The following is a 17,803-nucleotide window of genomic DNA, read 5'->3' as shown; positions in this document are numbered from 1 at the left end:
AGGAGCTCTGGCTTGAAGCACCAAAAGAACGAACTTTGTGGTCATGGTGATAAAGATCAACTTACTACTCTTTGCTGTGCTCCGACTACATGCAGTCTTTAAATCTAAGCCTGTTGACCTCCTTCTTTACAGCCTAGACATTTGATTTTAAGAAGGGCAAGAATTTAAATGTGTAAGAGATGTTGGTCTATTTACATTATGAGTATTTAAATTGCACTGCATGGTTCCGACAGTTTCCATTTAGCTTCCTATATACAAGACCTCAATGCATAGCTCTTCCCCAATATACTTTATCAAAGTCAAAATGAGTAATTTCAGTCACCAAGACAAGTAACTAATGACAGGTCTCAAACCAACCATGTCTTTACAGCTGAGAAGAAAGATGTAGTTGGAAAAGTAACCTTTAGATTTGTCCATTAGTTCTACTTACAATTGAATTGGCAAAGGGGACTAAGATGCCCAAAGAAAACAGGCCCAGAAGTGGTCCACCAACCATGCCAAATATGCTGAGTGCTGCCTACAAAAATAACACAAAATCACAATCAGCAATCTCAAACCCAAGCATAAATGTTTCAGGCAATTTCATCGGGTAGGTATTAAAGTATTCAGTCTCCTCCAGAAAAAAAAAAAATCCTAATTTTTATTCATGGTAGTCTTATCATTGGCAAAGATCATTAACACCTGGAAACTTCTGTTTCTCTGTCTTCAGCGTTTTCTGTTCCTTTGGGGTTTTTGTCTGTTTGTTCGTTTGTCTGTTTGTTTGTTTGTTTGTTTGTTTTGAGACAGTGCCATCTCACCTTGTAGCCCTGGCTGTCCTCGAACTTACTATATAGACAAGGCTGGCCTTGAACTCACAGGGATCCTCCTGCTTCTACCTCCCAAGTGTTGAGATTAAAGGTATGCACTACCACAATTGGCTTGTCTGTCCCTCAGGTACCCTCAAATAGGCAACAAAGAGCTAGAGAAATGGCTTAGTGGTTAAGAGTGCTACTTTTCTTGCAGAAGACCTGAATTCAGTTCCCAGCACCTACACCAGGTAGCTCACAACTGCCTACAACTCCAGCTCAAAGGGATCAGATGCCCTTTTGTAGCCTCCATAGGCACCTACACTCACATCTACATATTCACCCACACACACACACACATATACACAACTAAAAACTATTTTTAAAAACTACCAAAGGGGCTGGGAAGACAGCTCAGTCTATAAAATGCTTCACAAGCACCTGAGTTTGATGCACAAGTAAAACCTAGATGTGGCAGTACATGCCTTTAATCCCAGTGTTGAGGAGATAGAGACAGGAGGGTTGATGGGGCTTGCTGGTCAGCCCGTCTGGCTGAATCAGTAAATCCCAGGTTCAGTGAGAAATCCTGTCTCAAAAAATAAGGTGGGGAGCAATTGAGGAAGATATCCAACACCAGCTTCTGGTTTATACACAAACATACATGAGAACCCCTCCCCAACACATGTACACACACACACACACACACACACACACACACACACACACACACACATACACACACAAAGGCATCGCAATGTAAAGAAGACAAAGAGTCATGAAACCATTGGAGCATCTCTGTGAGTGCATAAATCAAGACCCTTCTCAGCTTTGTTCTGATGAATGACCACACTCTCCTATGCTTTGGTGATCTCAAAATATTCCTCTGAACAAGACTGAATAAGAACTGCAAAATGGCCAGAGATAAGGATAGAATTCATGAGCATCCCTGATCTGATCTGATAAGGATGTAATTAGATTGAAAATTGGATTTAAAATAATTGATCCAATGTAGAGAAAGATTTAAAATCTATTTGGATAATTGAAACTTTTCTTTGATCATGGAGATACTAAAGCCATGAGACTGAAAAGGATTTGCAATATGAAACATAAGCAAATACAAACAATGCTCCAAGAAGATGTATGCTCTCATAACCTAGTAATTTCAATAACATGATGTCTAATTTTGAAGACTGGGCAGGATAAAAGCTAGTGGTTGGTTGATGGGTACTAAGTTATAATTTTATAAGGGAAATTCGCTCTGATGGGCTAGTGCTCAGTAGTGTGATGATGGAGAGTGACAATGGATTACATGTCTCAAAAAATCTTTGAGAAATGATTTTGAATGTTTTCATCACTACAAAATGATAAATATTTGAGGAGATAGATAGATAGATAGATAGATAGATAGATAGATAGATAGATATTGTTTTGTTTTTTGAGACAGGGTTTCTCTGTGTAGTTTTGGTGGCTGTCCTGGATCTTGCTTTGTAGACCATGCTGACCTCGAACTCACAGAGATCTGCCTGGCTCTGCCTCCCGAGTGCTGGGATTAAAGGCATGTGCCACTACTACCTGGCCTGAGATACATATATTTAATCACATTTGAATGTAGTAAAATACACACATGTACCAAAGCATGGTATTGTGCACCATAAACATGCAGTTTTATATGGCAATTAAAATGTAAAAAGAACCATTAAAGAGTGGGAACATGGTGACGTGTCCACCAAGAGACCAAACACAACAGAAAGAATGAATCAGAGAATACACCAAGGAAATGTTAGAAGATACATATTGAACTGTTGATTCAAATGAATTCTTTCAAAAGTCTACACTGTGAAGTGGAGAATGTGTGGACACTGTGAAAGAGAACTGGTGTGTGAGAAGGATGTGGGCTAAGGGATATGATAGGGGATCTGATCTCAGCAGAGTCATAGGATGTGAGCTAGACTTCACTGTTAAGTGTGAAGATAACACATGGCCATGAAGCCATTTACAACAACGTGATCTGGGAGCAGGCTTATAGAAATAAGGAAGATGCCTCAGAAAACATTCTATTAGAAAGAAAGACCTTGGCTAGGCGTGGTGGCACACACCTTTAATCCCAGCACTTGGGAGACAGAGGCAGGCAGATCTCAGTGAGTGCAAGGCCAATCTTTTCTACAAAAGGTGTTCCAGGACAGCTAGGGCTACACAGAGAAACCCTGTCTTGAAAAATAAAAACAAAATGGTTGAAAACAAGAGAGAGAGAGAGAGAGAGAGAGGAAAGAAAGAAAGAAAGAAAGAAAGAAAGAAAGAAAGAAAGAAAGAAAGAAAGAAAGGAAGGAAGGAAGGAAGGAAGGAAGGAAGGAAGGAAGGAAGGAAGGAAGGAAGGAAGGAAGGAAGGAAGGAAGAAGAAAGAAAGAAAGAAAGAAAGAAAGAAAGAAAGAAAGAAAGAAAGAAAGAAAGAAAGACCAAAAAAACAGAAAAGAAGACCTTAGTTAGTGATACAGCAAGGAGTTAGGGGTTAGGCTTGAAGTTAGGATGGTTTTGCTAGAAGATTTCTCTGTATAGTCCAGAGATGGTGAAGAAAGAGAAGCCAGTCACAATAGGAGCCACCAGTCATAGTGCAGATAATGCGGAGAGCACGTTCACACACCTATACCAGCAAAGGTCAATGAGGGACTGAGACTGAACATTGCTACCTGCAGCAAGGCTCCCTGCACTGGGCAGTAACATAGGAGATCTTGTAGACAACAGCTGTTACCAAGGCACGGAAGTAAGGCAGCTACCTCTACTACAGTATCAGCAGAAAGTCACTTTGCATGTTTGGGGATGTCGGGTGTCGAAACTAACCAGCGCCCTCAAAAACAAAGCAAAAATTTTCTCTCCCAGTTCATTGTGCAAAAAAGACACTCTCTATACATTGTTCATTCTGGCTGCCCTCTTAAGAGATAGAGAGCAGATGGATGTCAGTGTCACTGGTCAGCTGATCCTAAGAATCTCTATCAAGGGATCATCCTCAAACTTCAGACAATCCTTCTATGTTTTTTTATACCTGTATTCAGTCCAGGATACTTGCTAATTTTTTTCCTAAAGAAAGTTTGTTTGATAAAAGTAAATTTAGTTATAGTTTCTAAAAGTTATATCTGCTGAGATGACCTGGTTCCTGGAAACCCCTGGGAGAAGGCTGGAATTCCCAGGATTGGGTTATATTATAGCACTATATGACTCACAGTCACATGGATGGGCCTATGGCTATCATTTATCTTGTAGCCATGATAAGGTTCATGTTTGACCTCTTGACTCTGAAGAGGATCAGTAGTTAACAAGTTACCTGAACTTGGAAGTCTGTCAAATCTCAAACAAATTTCTGTGGATGGATAAAGAGCAGTCTTTGGCATTCTCAGAACAATCTGGTGGGAATGTAACTAAGTGGGAGTCAATGGGCCTGTCAACAGTCAAAGATCTGAGACAAGCTTATGAGCCCCTAACCCTTCCTGCTGGGAACCAGTTACTGATGGGTTTACGGAGAGGGGCAGTCATGGTCTTGAATTGTGGAGCCCACAGCTGTCTTCACTGAGGAGCCAGCCTGGCTTCAGCACATAATTCCAAACCCTTGGTCACACACAGAATTCCAGTTCAACTTAGTCTCAAAAATCTTACAACAACCAAAAAAAAAAAAAAAGACAACCCAAAATAACAAAAAGTCATGAATGTGAGAGGGGAGACTTGTAAGGAGAAGGGAATAGTAACAGAGATTCAAGGCTACAATAATCAGAATACACATTATTTGTGAACGAAATTGTCAAAGAACAAACTGAGTAAAAGTTTTTCTGTTGAAAAAAATTTTAAAGAAAAAAATATACTTCCTTTAAAAAATGGACCAGAAAATAATTTTTACTCTGTTTATTCTTCACTAACAAATTGAAGTCTTTCTTTAAAACTGAAAAGAAATGACAAAATTCTCTTGCTCACTTACTTATGCTATCCAATTTTCAGTCTTCATATCTGAGGAGTTGGTGTGGTCTTAGTAACTAACTTCCCTGGGGACAACCTCTCACTTTCTGTTTTATTTACAGCAAAGATGAAGGGCAGCTGTGCCTCAAGCTGTTTGTCCTGGTAGTGCTGTAAGTGATTGCTAGGAGGCACCAGCCGGTGTCATGAGCCAGATACAATCAGGGACAGATGACCAACTGACTAGCAGAGTCTCCATCCAGACACCAGCCTCGGAATTTGGGGTGGTTCCCCCCTTTTTCTATACCTACACTCAGCTGGGTCAGCTACCAGCCATTTCTCCCATAAAGGGAGTTGAAGATCTCCTGGCAAGGGCAAACTTCGTTCTAAGGTTTAGAAGATTTTACACGTGAGTTGAAACGGCTTTGTCTCCCGGAAGTCCTGAGGGCCATGATTAGAAATCCCTAGGATCGGGCTGCATTACAGTACAACTGACACACGGACTCAACCTTGCAAGACACCTGAGTGAGTCGACAGCTGTCACTAACCTTATTGCTGTTATATGCCTCATAGCATACTACATAGCTACACCCTACACGACTCAGGTGTTCACTGGACTTTAAACTCAGAGCGGTGGCAAGGCCACTGGCCCTCCTGACACTGTGTCAGGGGAAGCTGCTGAAACAGAAAGTGTGACGTCCAAAATTTCACCTCAGAATGAAAAAGGTCAGCTTCCAGTCAAAATTCACTCTTGACAGCCAGAACCAAGAAGACTGAAAAGGTTTCTTACTAATGGATCTATGGTGATATTTTATTTGTGCTGAAATGTGATTTTATTTGTATGTTAATAAATAAAGTTGCCTGGGGGTCAGAGCTAATAGCAAGCCATCTAGCAGAAGTCTGGCAGTGGTAGCACACGCCCTTAATCCCGATCACATGACAGGCAGATCTCTGTGTGTTCAAGGATACAGCCAGCATGGAGACACATGCCTTTAATCTCAATACCAACCATAGAAGACCTGGAGGTCTGTATAGACAGGCAGTGACGAGGAGGTCATGTGGTTGGGTTTACAACCAATGAGAAGGCAGAACAGAAAGTCAATAAAAAGACAGACACACAGGAAGTAGGTCTCTTTCTCAGGGGAAGGACGGCAGCAGCAGTGGGTGGTAAGAAGGTGGTCTTGGTCTCAGCTCTTAGCTACTGCTCTCTGACCTCTGGGGCTTTTAACTCTGCATTTGGCTCTGTGTTTCTTATTTAATAAAACCGTTCAGAATTACATCTCCATAGATCTCATTTACAGAACATTCTTCTGCATGCATGTGTGTGTGCAGGTGCACACATGCATGTGAGGGTGCGTCTGGAGGCCAGAAGTCAACATCGGATGTTTTTTCAGTTGGTCTTCCCTGTGTTTTTGAGACAGGGTCTCTCACTGAATCTGGAGCTCACAATCCAGGTAGAGTAGGTGGCTGGCAAGTCTCCTGGATCCGCCTCCCCACATCTGGGTGACAGGCACATCTAGCTTTTCTATGTGGGTGCTAGGGACCTGAACTCAAGTCCTCGCGTTTTCACAGCCAGCACACTGCCTACGGAACCACTTCCCCAACACCTTTATATAACAGTACTTTAAAAAAGTTATTGCATTTTTATTTCGTGTGTGTGTGTGTGTGTGTGTGTGTGTATGTGTGTGTGTGTGTGACAGTGCCTGTGTGGAAATGTGAGGAAAGCTTCCAGGAGGTAGTTCTCTCCTCCCACCATTTGGGGGAACAAACTCAGTCACCAGGCTTAGCAACCTGAGCCATCACACTGACTCTCTTTATGTAACATTCTTAACACAGAAAAAAAAATGACAAGAATGGAGAATAGATTTGAGGTTTTCAGAGGCCGGGGATGGGTGCGGGGAGTGAGGACTGAGAGAGGTAGGCAAGGCTGTGAAAAGTAGCAAGAGGAGGGAGTATTGGTGGGGATCAAATCATTCTGCATCTTCACTGTTTCAACACCAATATCCTGTCTATAACAGCATCCTGTCGAGATGCTACCACTCCCAGATGTTTCTGTAAGGCATTGCTGTGGAGATATAGATACTTCTGCATTGTTCTAATTTCATATGAATCTATAATTATCCGAAACTATATTTTTCAAATATTAAAAATAAGGGTCCAGAGCGATGGCTCAGCAGTTGAGAGTTGCTTACTACCTTACAGAGGGTCCAGTTTCAATAGCCAACACCCACATCAGACAGCCAACAAAACTGTGTCTAACACAAGCTCCCAGGCTTCTGGGGCCCTGTGGCCTCTGTGGGCACCTGCCCACACATGGTACCCATGCAGATAAGCAGGCATACACACACATACATACGTAAAAGAAGAAAGATACATTTTTTTAAAATGTAAAAATAATGCAGTCATCTTTGTGCCCAGTGTAGATAAATATATAAAGTGTGAAGGTGGTGTCATGAACATTTACACTAATAATTTAACGGTTATGACACCAGTCTTCAGACTCAGCTCTTACCTGTAACAAGGCTCCCATCAGTGACGCCAGAGCAGCCATTCCGATACACAGTGCTCCATACAGCACACCTACATGACAACATAAAAGACAGTGTACCAGTGTAGACCCAGAGGATTACAGTCCTCCATAAAATGAGTGCCACACCTTTGAGCCAAGTGAATAATACCATTGAGGTGAGAACAACCCACACATTAAAGTCAGCAAGACAAAGGCAAAGAGGCATTTTTCTATAAGACCAACAGGGTGCAAAGAATACAAACAAAGCCCTTATACTGCGCCTGGGGATTAGTCACAACAGTAGATTATATAAGAAAAGAATCCCTGGAATTAACTACAGGGGTTTTAAAACTTAGCACCATTGTGTTATTCGTTTAATCCCCCACAAACATTTGTCTATAAAGGGAGGTGCAGGACTTGGCTCGGGACAATGTGGAGGAGGAAAGGGAGAGTAAACACCAGAATCGGAGCCTTCTGACTCTCAGTGTTCCTTTGTTCTGGGAACTGGTAACCCACACCAACCGTGGTTTGGGTGCCTTAGCCCTCTCATAATCTCTGGCAGCAATACCCCCGTCTTCCCAGTTAAACTAGCACAGAAAGGTCACTTTAATTCATATCATATTCCACGTTCCCTTCCCCAAACTGCTTTACAGAAGTTCTCAACACACCCCTGGCTGGTAAATGGTAGGGTTTTTTTTTCTTTTCACCTTCATTTTCTTTATTTCATTATCATCATCATCATCATCATCGTTCTCTCGTACATTACATCCCAATCCTAGTTTCCCCTCCCTCCACTCTTTCAAGCCCCCATCTTCCCTCTCCCCCAGATCTACTTCTCCTCCTTTTCCTTCAGAAAAATGTACTGCTTTTAAAATTAAGAAAAACTACCTCCTAAAGCATTTTGTTTAAAAAAAAATTTGGAAAAAAAAATTAACAGCAATTGACCAATATAGTTTTCCGTGCTCAATATTAAAAAAAGAAGAAGAACAGATGAGCTATTTCTTATCATAAAATTAGCACATTCCCTCTGCAGTGGGTACCACCTTCTTTGTCCCAGCACTCATACTTTTGTTAAGAATGTTATGTAAATTATCTGATCCCAACTGAAAGAAAAGAAACACCTTTTTTTAAAAGTGATTTTGTTGTAATAATGTCTATAGGGCTCAATATAAATATAAATATCATTTTCAGTGATTTAGCTTAATTCTTCTCCATTTGATAAGCTGTGAATGGTTACCATTTTGGGTTTGGGTGCCCATAATTAATGCAAAGTCAAGTAGATTGTCACATTGTCTATGATGCCCTTGATTATATTATCTCAGTGTAATAATAGCATAGAACCCTTCAAAGTGAATGAAAGTCAGGCCACCTGTAATCTCAGCACTCGGGAAGATGAGGCAGGAGGATCATGAGTTCAAAACCAGACCAAGCTGCATAGAAAAACCCTGCTTCAAACTTGAGTGAGAGGGAGAATGAGAGTCTTATCACTAATAGTAATTATCATCGAGGAGAACCAAAGAGGATGCTGGGGCATTGGCCTTCAAGGCTCTCTGACGATTAGATAGTTTTTTTTTTTTCTTTTTGAGACGAAACCCAGCTACCCATGAACTCAAGATTCTTCTTCCTCAGCCTCCTGAGGGTCAGGGTTACAAATGTGCACCACCACTGCCATCATAAATGTTTGAATTCGTGCTCAACTCTTCTTGATAGATATGATCATCCCTATACCATTGTAAGCGCATGATCCTGGACATGTATTCATACTATGAGGTACTTATGCTTCTTCAGAGGACAATTTCTAGTGTCTCCAAAGCAAAGCTAAAGTGTCTCTCAAATGGAATCATGAGAAAGGAAACATGGAAACGCACTCATTCCTTGGGAAATCCAAGACAGAGACTTCTCTGACAGTGACTTGAAGTGAGGTTTGATGAGATCTTCCACGGTCACCGCAGCTAAGGCATTGATGCTGGAGGACACTGTGCTACAAGAGAAGAAAAAAAATTCATTTATGACATGTTAATTTGAATGGTACTTTTAGTGAGAATGAGGAAGAAGAAAGCAAGTTGACACTTCTAAAATAGAAGCAGATGGTGCTGGAGAGATGGCTCCGTGTTGAAGAGCACAAGCTGCTCTTCCAGAGGTCCTGGGTTTGATCCCCAGCACCTGCAGTAGCTGACTCACAGCCATTTGTAACTCAAGTCTCAGGGGACTGGATGCCCTCTTCTGAACTCGAGGGCACTGCATGCATGTGGTGCGTAGACATACGTGCATGTAGGCAAAACACCCATGGACACAAAATAATAAAACAATTTAAACAGAACCGTGTTCTTTTATTTTTAATGATCATCGCACCCTCTTCCAGGAAGCTATTATCTTTCATGAATGAGTCAGGCAACATAGATAGATTGGACAGTAGGAGAGAAAGTTTAAGAGATAAAAGATTATTTCCCAGCTAGTCTTCTGTATCTATAAAATGAATTTTCACATATTACTCTGATTAGCACATAACAACTTTAAGATATAGTTTCTTTGTGTATGAAGATATTTAGATGTACAGTATTCAACACACATAATTAGGAGATTTGAGTCTGGTTTTGCAGGTTACAATGATTTAGCCTCACACATGTTCTAAACCAAGACAGAAGCCACTAATATACTCAGCAAATATTAAAGCCACCATCAAGGATCATCATCACCATGACCATATTGAGTATGCAATGCTGTGGTAGGAAGCAGAGACCTAGTCAAGAGTAGAGCCAGATGATGGCAGAATGATCCCATAGGCAGTCAACCAACAGAAGGGTGAATGGAGCAGTTTGCCTACTTTAGGCCATTTGTGACCATGTCCAGAATTCATGTTTACCTCTCAAAATAACCAATAAGACAAGAGAGATACTCTGATGGTTAATCTTAACTATCAACTTGATTAGATAGGGAAATGCCTAGGGGATTAGTGAAACACATCTCTGAATTTATCTTGATGACATTTCCAGGTCAAAATGAACTTTGATGGGGTGCACCATGATAGCATTATTGAGGAGGGTAGATAGGTAGTGGGTAGAGCCTGCTTGGATGAAATGGGTCACTGTCAGTATACCACTGGGGACTCTATCTTACTCTGGCCTCTTCCATGAAAAAGTTCTTCCAATGCCTGCTCCTACCACCAGAATGATTTGTCAAAATGCCTAGAGCCAGGTGAGTATGGGTTGAATCCTCTGGAATCATGATCTAAAATATGTAATTTCTTCCTGCAAGTTGTTTTCTCATGCATCAGCTGCCATGACAGTAAAACATACATAAGTCCTTACAGGAAATGACACCCTCACAGAATCACAGCTTTCTACCTTAATGTCCCACTGTAAGCACAGGCCACAAAAAGTCCAGGAACTCCAGGGTAATTTCGCAAAATGTCCAGGACCAAGTAAGGCATAAGCTGAAAAATTCCAAAATTTACACCCAAGTGTTAGTTGTTATTAAACAAAATTAATACCTAGCCAATTTCATATTCTTCCAAAAAGAATAACAGATAGCCTACATAATCCCAAATGTGTAAAATGAAATCAAAATGCATTGTTCAAATTCTCAAAGAATAAATTTCAAAAATAATCTAAAATAATCTTCTCATTTCCTAATCCCACAGTTACATGGGGGGCGGGGGCGGGGGGAGGTGTTACATTTGCACCAGTGTGAATTCTGCCCATTTTCACTCTGAGGCCCCAGGCACTTGGGCAGCAAGCAGGTTTTAGGAAGTAGACTTCACAGGAGCCCAGGCTCCCGGAGTCAGGACACACTAAGCTTGAGCTGTGCAGCAAGTTTACAAGAACGTGCATGCTACAGAGCCCCCAGGAGCTCTAATGGCAGAGCCTAGGTCTGAAGCATGGTCCCAACTGTCCATGCTTACCCAACTCCTCACTGTACCTTGGTTTCTTTTCTTTTCTTTTTTTTTTTTTTACTGTCATGATAATTACAGATTAGCTCATTTTTTAATTTTTATTATTAAGAAATTTTCTATTCATTTTATATACCAACCACAGATCCCCCTCTCCTCCCACCCTCCAGCCTTCCCCCCAAAACCAACCCCCATTCCACCTCTCCAAGGCAAGGTGTACCTTGGTTTCTTAAAGGAAAAAAAAAGATATATGCTGCTTCCTAGTCTAACTGTGAAAAGTAAAAATTAGACTTTAAATAAAGCATATTTATTTATTTATTAGATAAAGCATACTCATTTATTTGTGTCTGGCCTATTGAAAAGACTCAGTGAACTCTCACTGTAATTCTGTTTATTAGTAATGTGACCTTGTGCCAGTCAAAACCCTCACTGAGTCTGGCCTAGTGGCACACTGTTTTTATTCCAGCACTTTGCGGGCAAAGGCAGGTGGATCTCTGTGATTTTGAGACAAGCCTGGTCTCCAGAGTGAGTTCCAGGATAGCAAGAGCTACATAGTAAGATCCCGTCTTGAAAACAAAACAAACAAGCAAACAACTCCTGAGATTCATTATGCTACCTATGAAACTGGGATTACAGTGTTGTGGAACTGAAATCAAGCATGTTAAGACTCTAGACACGGAATCTCAGTGCACAGGATGCAAACTCTGTTCCCTTTTCAGTCTGCTTTTACGTTTAAAAACTGGAAGATGGGGGCTGAAGAGATGGCTCAGAGGTTAAGAGTACTTGCAGAGGACCCAGATGCTGTTCCTAGCACCTACATGGCAGTTCACAGTCATCAGTAATTCGAGTTCCAAGGAATTTGTCTCCCTTTTCTGACCTCTGCTTGGCACTGGGCAAGCATGTGGTACACAGACATACATATGGGTAAAAATACTCTCACACGCCGGGCGGTGGTGGCACACGCCTTTAATCCCAGCACTCAGGAGGCAGAGCCAGGCGGATCTCTGTGAGTTCGAGGCCAGCCTGGGCTACCAAGTGAGTTCCAGGAAAGGCGCAAAGCTACACAAAGAAACCCTGTCTCGAAAAACCAAAAAAAAAAAAAAAAAAATACTCACACACATAAAATAAAATAGGTAAATGTAAAATTTTAAAATAAATTAAAACTGGAAGACTGTTTGAAGTGAGTGCTCTAACAATATCCACAAACTTCTATGGTACGTGTTTTGTGTATAGTTTCTATTAACTGAGTTTACTTTTTTTACTTCCAACCCCGAGTTTTTTGTATCCAAAACCTGGCTTGAAATTTCTCCAGGTATTTGAACAATTTAGTTTCAGATACAGAAATCTTCACACGTGCTCTATGTACTACAATGTTTTTGCCAAATGCTTTATAGAAGTGGAAGGTGTTTAGTTGTGTTGTGCCCACTTGCTGGGTTTCTTCAAGAACAAGAGCTTTTCTTCCTGGTACCACAAATGCTTTGTAATGCCATCATTACCCATGAGAAAGATGTGGTTCCAAACCTGGTCAACTTCTGACACTTTCTTAGATGTCCAGGGATCACAGTCATGGTATCTGGAGTACAGGGCAAGCCCACAGAACACAGAGCAAGTGAGGATCACCCAGAGGCCCACAAGGTTGATGTAGAGAGACCTAAAAGAGAGGATGGGCAAGTAACAGCTGTACTTTCTATCCCAAAGACTAAGAAAACTGTTACAAGAACAAGAAATAATGTCATGATTATACTTAATAAATTAATAAATAAGTGAATGTTTTGATTCTCAAAGATGATTTTTAGTCTGACTGTCCTCTTTGATGTCAATCAACAATGTATCTAAAAATCCTTGAGGTAGATGCTGTTTCTCAGTGAATGTGTCCTCCTACTTAAAATCCACAGGCACCCATGGCTTTATAGTAGTATCTAATTATAATACACTGAGTCCTCTTGCCATAAAATAAGGATTTTAATAGGCACTAGGGCAGTAACTGGCTCATTTTCCTTTAAAAAAAATAGTTTAATTATAACCTGATAAACATGATTCAGCATCTACATATCAATCCACTAAAGTTCTTCCATAGTTTCTAAGACAACCCATTAAGGACAAGAAACACAACTTGTATTCCCGAAACGGGTTTCTCCTCCTAAATAACATTCTCTCTCACCCATTAGTTCTCTGGTCACATCCCATCAGTGACAGCAGAAATGAACATTTACATGTGACTGCCCAACACAGTACTCTTCCACACTTTTCATGTAGTCATAGTATTTCCTGTACTCATTTGCAAATTTAAATCTGAAGCTCAGTGAAACTAAGTAATTTGTACAATGCTGTCCAAGTAGCAAGTTAGAAGGTACTATAATCCAGGATTGAGGCTGATAATGCAATGCATGCTACTATATTAACTCTTGAATAATCACTTTTATATTGTTTTGAGGAACTTACGCTTCTGTCCAGTGTCATTTCACTGTTTCCAGATTGCATATACTTTTCTAATATGATGTTAAATTTCCTCATGATAAAAGTTATATATAAAGTTGTTTTGTGGAGCTCTAGCAAATTTCATAATCATTCTTCCACTGAGCTCTCCTTTATAACTTTTTAACTTCCATAGGTTCTTGAGACATTTATTTTATTGATGAGGGCTCTTACTTACTAATTCATAGAAATATTTTCAAATACTTGATTGAAAACATCTAGTACCACTCTGTGCTCAACTATAGACACACACCAGCCCACCTTGGTCCTTTGGTTCATCATTTATTTTTGGAGTTTCATGATACAAAAAACTTAAGATTGAACTAAAGTTGACTATGGAAGCATTTCCATAAGAGCAATGACAGTTATTAATGATTCATATGCCATAGTTAGGCTTACAGTTTTGCATGGAGTCTGTTTTTACAGGAAATGTATCTCTGTACTTGGGACTGGTTGATACCGTAGATGGTGGTCCAGGTGAAAGTCCCTCCGATGATAATTGTCCAGAATGTGTGTCTTTGCAAAGGGCTAGGATTAAAACTGAATGAAAAGAACAGGAAAGAAAATACAAATTGTTTGCCAGAGAGCAAAGAAAATACTCCTAGTATACTTTGAGATGCAAGCACATACACTCACAGACTTACATAAAGATGTCCAAATTCATGTCAAAACACAAATATTTCTTATTTAAATTTAATTAAGTAAACAATTATATTTCCAGATATTAGGATATTATAGATGGGATTAGGAGAAAATACATGTTCTTATCACTTTGAGCATTTAGATATATTTTCTCCCATAATGTTAGGAACTAATTGGCCATGCTATACTGGGGGGAGGGGATTCAAAGTGTACCATGTAAATAGATGTCATACCAAAGTAAATGCAATTTAGCACACTGTGGGAACAAAATTCCTCTTCTAGCACATGTCTGGTCATAATTAAACTTAAGAGGTCAATACACTCTATGAGTATATACTTGGTAAAAATATTACGTCATTATCACTATGCTTTCTTAGAATTCCATGTGCAAATGCTAACAGTTTAAAACCACTTCATGGCAGGCACACAAGCCCAAATACTATCTTGAGAGTTATCTCCAATTAACCAAAAAAAAAGAGTCAAAAAGATTCATTGAACTACTTGAAGGATCTAAGACGGGATAGAAAAACACAATTTGGAGATTTTAGTTCTTTTCATTTTTCCCAGGCAGAGAAGATAGTGTGCCAATTACATCTCAACACATTTCAGGATAATAGGGAACATTCTTGAAAAGTCTAAAGCACAACGGGCCTTTTTATTACCATTTAGTAGTTAGCAGTCTTCAAAGTTATGGTTATTAAAGTATCTATCTTTTATTTTAAGGGATCTCTTATTGATGTATGAGGATATATATATATATATATACATATATACATATATGTATATGTATATATCTCCTCTGCATATAGTGACAGTTACGCTGCAGAAAAGTGATTAACTTCATGTGCCATCTCCTCAGCCTGGGTATCTTGGAAAAGACTGAGCATAATCAATATTTTCTACACAACCATTGGTCATTTCCAGCTCCTCTGATCCATTTCCCCTCTCCTGGTAAAATCAATGTGGCTTTGTTTTGGAGAAACTATGCTTTCTTCATTAACTAGTCTGAGTAAATATCTAATAAAAGTATCTTCCTGTTCTGCCCTAGCCATGGAAGGAACCATAGCCAAAGGCAGTCCAAATGGGAGCGCTCAAGATTCATATCTGAATCTTGAAGTAAAAAGAGAAACAAGTATTGAAAACAGTTGAAGGTGATTCCCTGACATGCATTCCTCCAAGTGAATAGGGTGGTGCTGTTTGGTTTCTGGAAAAGCCTTTCTCAAAAGAAGAGGACTATTTGAAAAGACACAAAAGAGCCATCTTTAAAAAAATCATCTAAGTGTTTTGTTTGTTTGCTTATTTGTTTGTTTCTTTCCCACTGGTGATTGCAGATTTCCAATCTCAGCTCAGGACTATTTAAACAGAAGAGAATATGGCCCAGGTCAAAATGACCTTCTTTCCACATTGAACACGGTGCATCAAGGTGACAATGTTGAACCAAGGGAAAGGTGTTTTCATGATTCTCTAAAATTGTCTGATAAGCTTTGGATGGACTATCTAGGTTTTCCGTTGTTTTAGACATGTTTATCCTATGTCAGGCTATCACGTGAAACATCAGTCATAACTTTTCCAGTCAGTTTTATTTATTTTTTATCTTAAAAAATTATTTATTTATTTATTTATTTATTTATTTTGGTTTTTCAAAACAGTATTTCTCTGTGTAGCCCTGGCTGTCCTAGAAGTCACTCTGTAGACCAGGCTGGCCTCGAACTCACCAGAGATCCACCTGCTTCTGCCTCCCAAGTGCTGGGATTAAAGGTGTGCACCACCACCACCTGGCTCTGATCAGTTTTTAGGAAATAACATAAAGAGATGCATACATGAGATATTCAGCAATATGCTACTTTACCATGCTATATATTGCTAGAATGATATCAAGATACCTTCTCAGTGTTGGTTAAAATAAAGCATTCTCCAAATGAAATCTCCGTCTTTCAGTGTTTGTCTCTTTGGGAGTCTTGCTTACCTTTCACCATTTTTTCCTACCCTACTTTCAACCTGTTCCAGACTCTAACCTCTGAAAGAAAATACGTTTTTTGCTCTAATGTCCTTCTATGGAGAAAGAATCATCATAATACTATACAACCCACTGGCATCAGTTTGCTTTAACCCCTCAAAACTGGCAAAACCTTCTCAGACATTTACTTGCCAACTTTAATTTTACAGACCCCCCCCCCTTAGTGACTTATTTATTTTCCAGTACAAACTTACCGTTCCAGTAAAACTATTTCTTACAAAGAAAACAAAAGATACATTCTATTAACCAAAAGGTAAACAGCAACTTACTTCCAGAAGTTTAATCTTCCACCATTGGAGGCATCACTTAAAACTGTATTGATCCCACCTTGAGTTATTGCTGCCTGTATAATCACGGATGCAAATCCAGCCACCATGATCCCAACTTGAAAAACATCTGTCCAGACAACTGCTTTAAGACCACCCTTTGAGAAGAAAGTGTATTAGGATTAATACTTCTATGAGATGTGATTATATATCTATCTAAATGTGAATGTACTATACCAAACAAAATGATGACACATGGAGCTTGGTCAAAAAGGTCACTCAAAGGAGATGGTCATCCTGAAAGAATGTTTATAAAGAAGAAAATATTTAACCTATCCCTCAAGCATAGGCAGAGGCAAAGATGTAAGTTCCTGCCAGGCCAGAAAACAGCCTGGGGAAAAGCAGAAGAGAAGAAAGCTATACATGGTCTCCTGAATGTGGCCAGATAGACACTTTGGACAGAAGGGAAGTGGGGTGAGGAGAATGTTGGAAAGACAATTCAGAGTTAAGTTATAAAAGTCACAAATATTTCTCTTCAGCCTCTGTGGCCTGGGTTTAAACAGGCTCTATGTAAGGATCTTGTTTCCTAGAAGATCAAGCAAAATAAAAGGTTAATATAGAAACTATCAAAAATCATATAAATTTGCATTGCTGTACATAGCCTGCCTCCACAATAAAGCAGCATCATGTCTTGATGGTTGTTGCACATTTTGTCACCTCTGTTTATAGTTAATAGACCATTATCACAAGTCTCTATGCTGAAGTATTATATAAGCACATCTATAATGTTTTAGAAACTATAATAAGGAATCAAGAGATAAAAACAGGGACCTGTGCCATGGTTCAGATGAAAGGAAAATTGTAAGCCATATCTAAGAACCAAATGTTCCTTACAAAAATGTTGAACTGTGAGAAGCCCAGAGAAAAAGAGTAAGTATGAGCAGTCAGTCGGCAGCACATGACTACTTGAAATTCCAGTTTTGCAAAGTGAGTAGAGTAAAAGGGAAATGACACTCTTCACATACCATTGTGCAGTAGAAAGTGCAGACCACCCCAGTTGCCACCACTGCGCCCCACAGATCAAATCCTGTAACTGGAGAAGAGAAGAGAACACATACTCAACTATGGAATGTGTATAACAAAAGTACTTCTCAAGAATTACCAGGGAAGCCTCTACCTCCATACCCACTTGCTTAAAACTAGAATCATGTCTCATCAATGCCCCCAAGACAAATGGAGAAGAAAATCATAATTGTTAAGTTCAACAGACGTACTGTTTGTTTA

At 39.8% G+C, this 17,803-nt stretch overlaps 1 protein-coding gene across 1 annotated transcript in view; it reads right to left on the bottom strand.

Annotated features, from left to right (window-relative positions):
* Slc5a8 (solute carrier family 5 member 8) overlaps positions 1-17,803 on the bottom strand; it is a 53,583-nt gene that overhangs the window by 8,221 nt on the left and 27,559 nt on the right. Inside the window, 8 exon segments of the mRNA XM_052753063.1 lie at positions 431-517; positions 7,234-7,301; positions 9,099-9,211; positions 10,575-10,663; positions 12,641-12,770; positions 13,994-14,134; positions 16,523-16,677; positions 17,545-17,612. Coding sequence (XP_052609023.1) covers positions 431-517; positions 7,234-7,301; positions 9,099-9,211; positions 10,575-10,663; positions 12,641-12,770; positions 13,994-14,134; positions 16,523-16,677; positions 17,545-17,612 — 851 coding nt within the window.

The sequence above is a fragment of the Peromyscus californicus genome, unplaced genomic scaffold, assembly GCF_007827085.1.
Source record: "Peromyscus californicus insignis strain IS unplaced genomic scaffold, ASM782708v3 Scaffold_24__1_contigs__length_46423439, whole genome shotgun sequence".
In the NCBI taxonomy this organism is placed as follows: Eukaryota; Metazoa; Chordata; class Mammalia; order Rodentia; family Cricetidae; genus Peromyscus; species Peromyscus californicus.
This window is presented reverse-complemented; position numbering and strand designations above follow the sequence as displayed.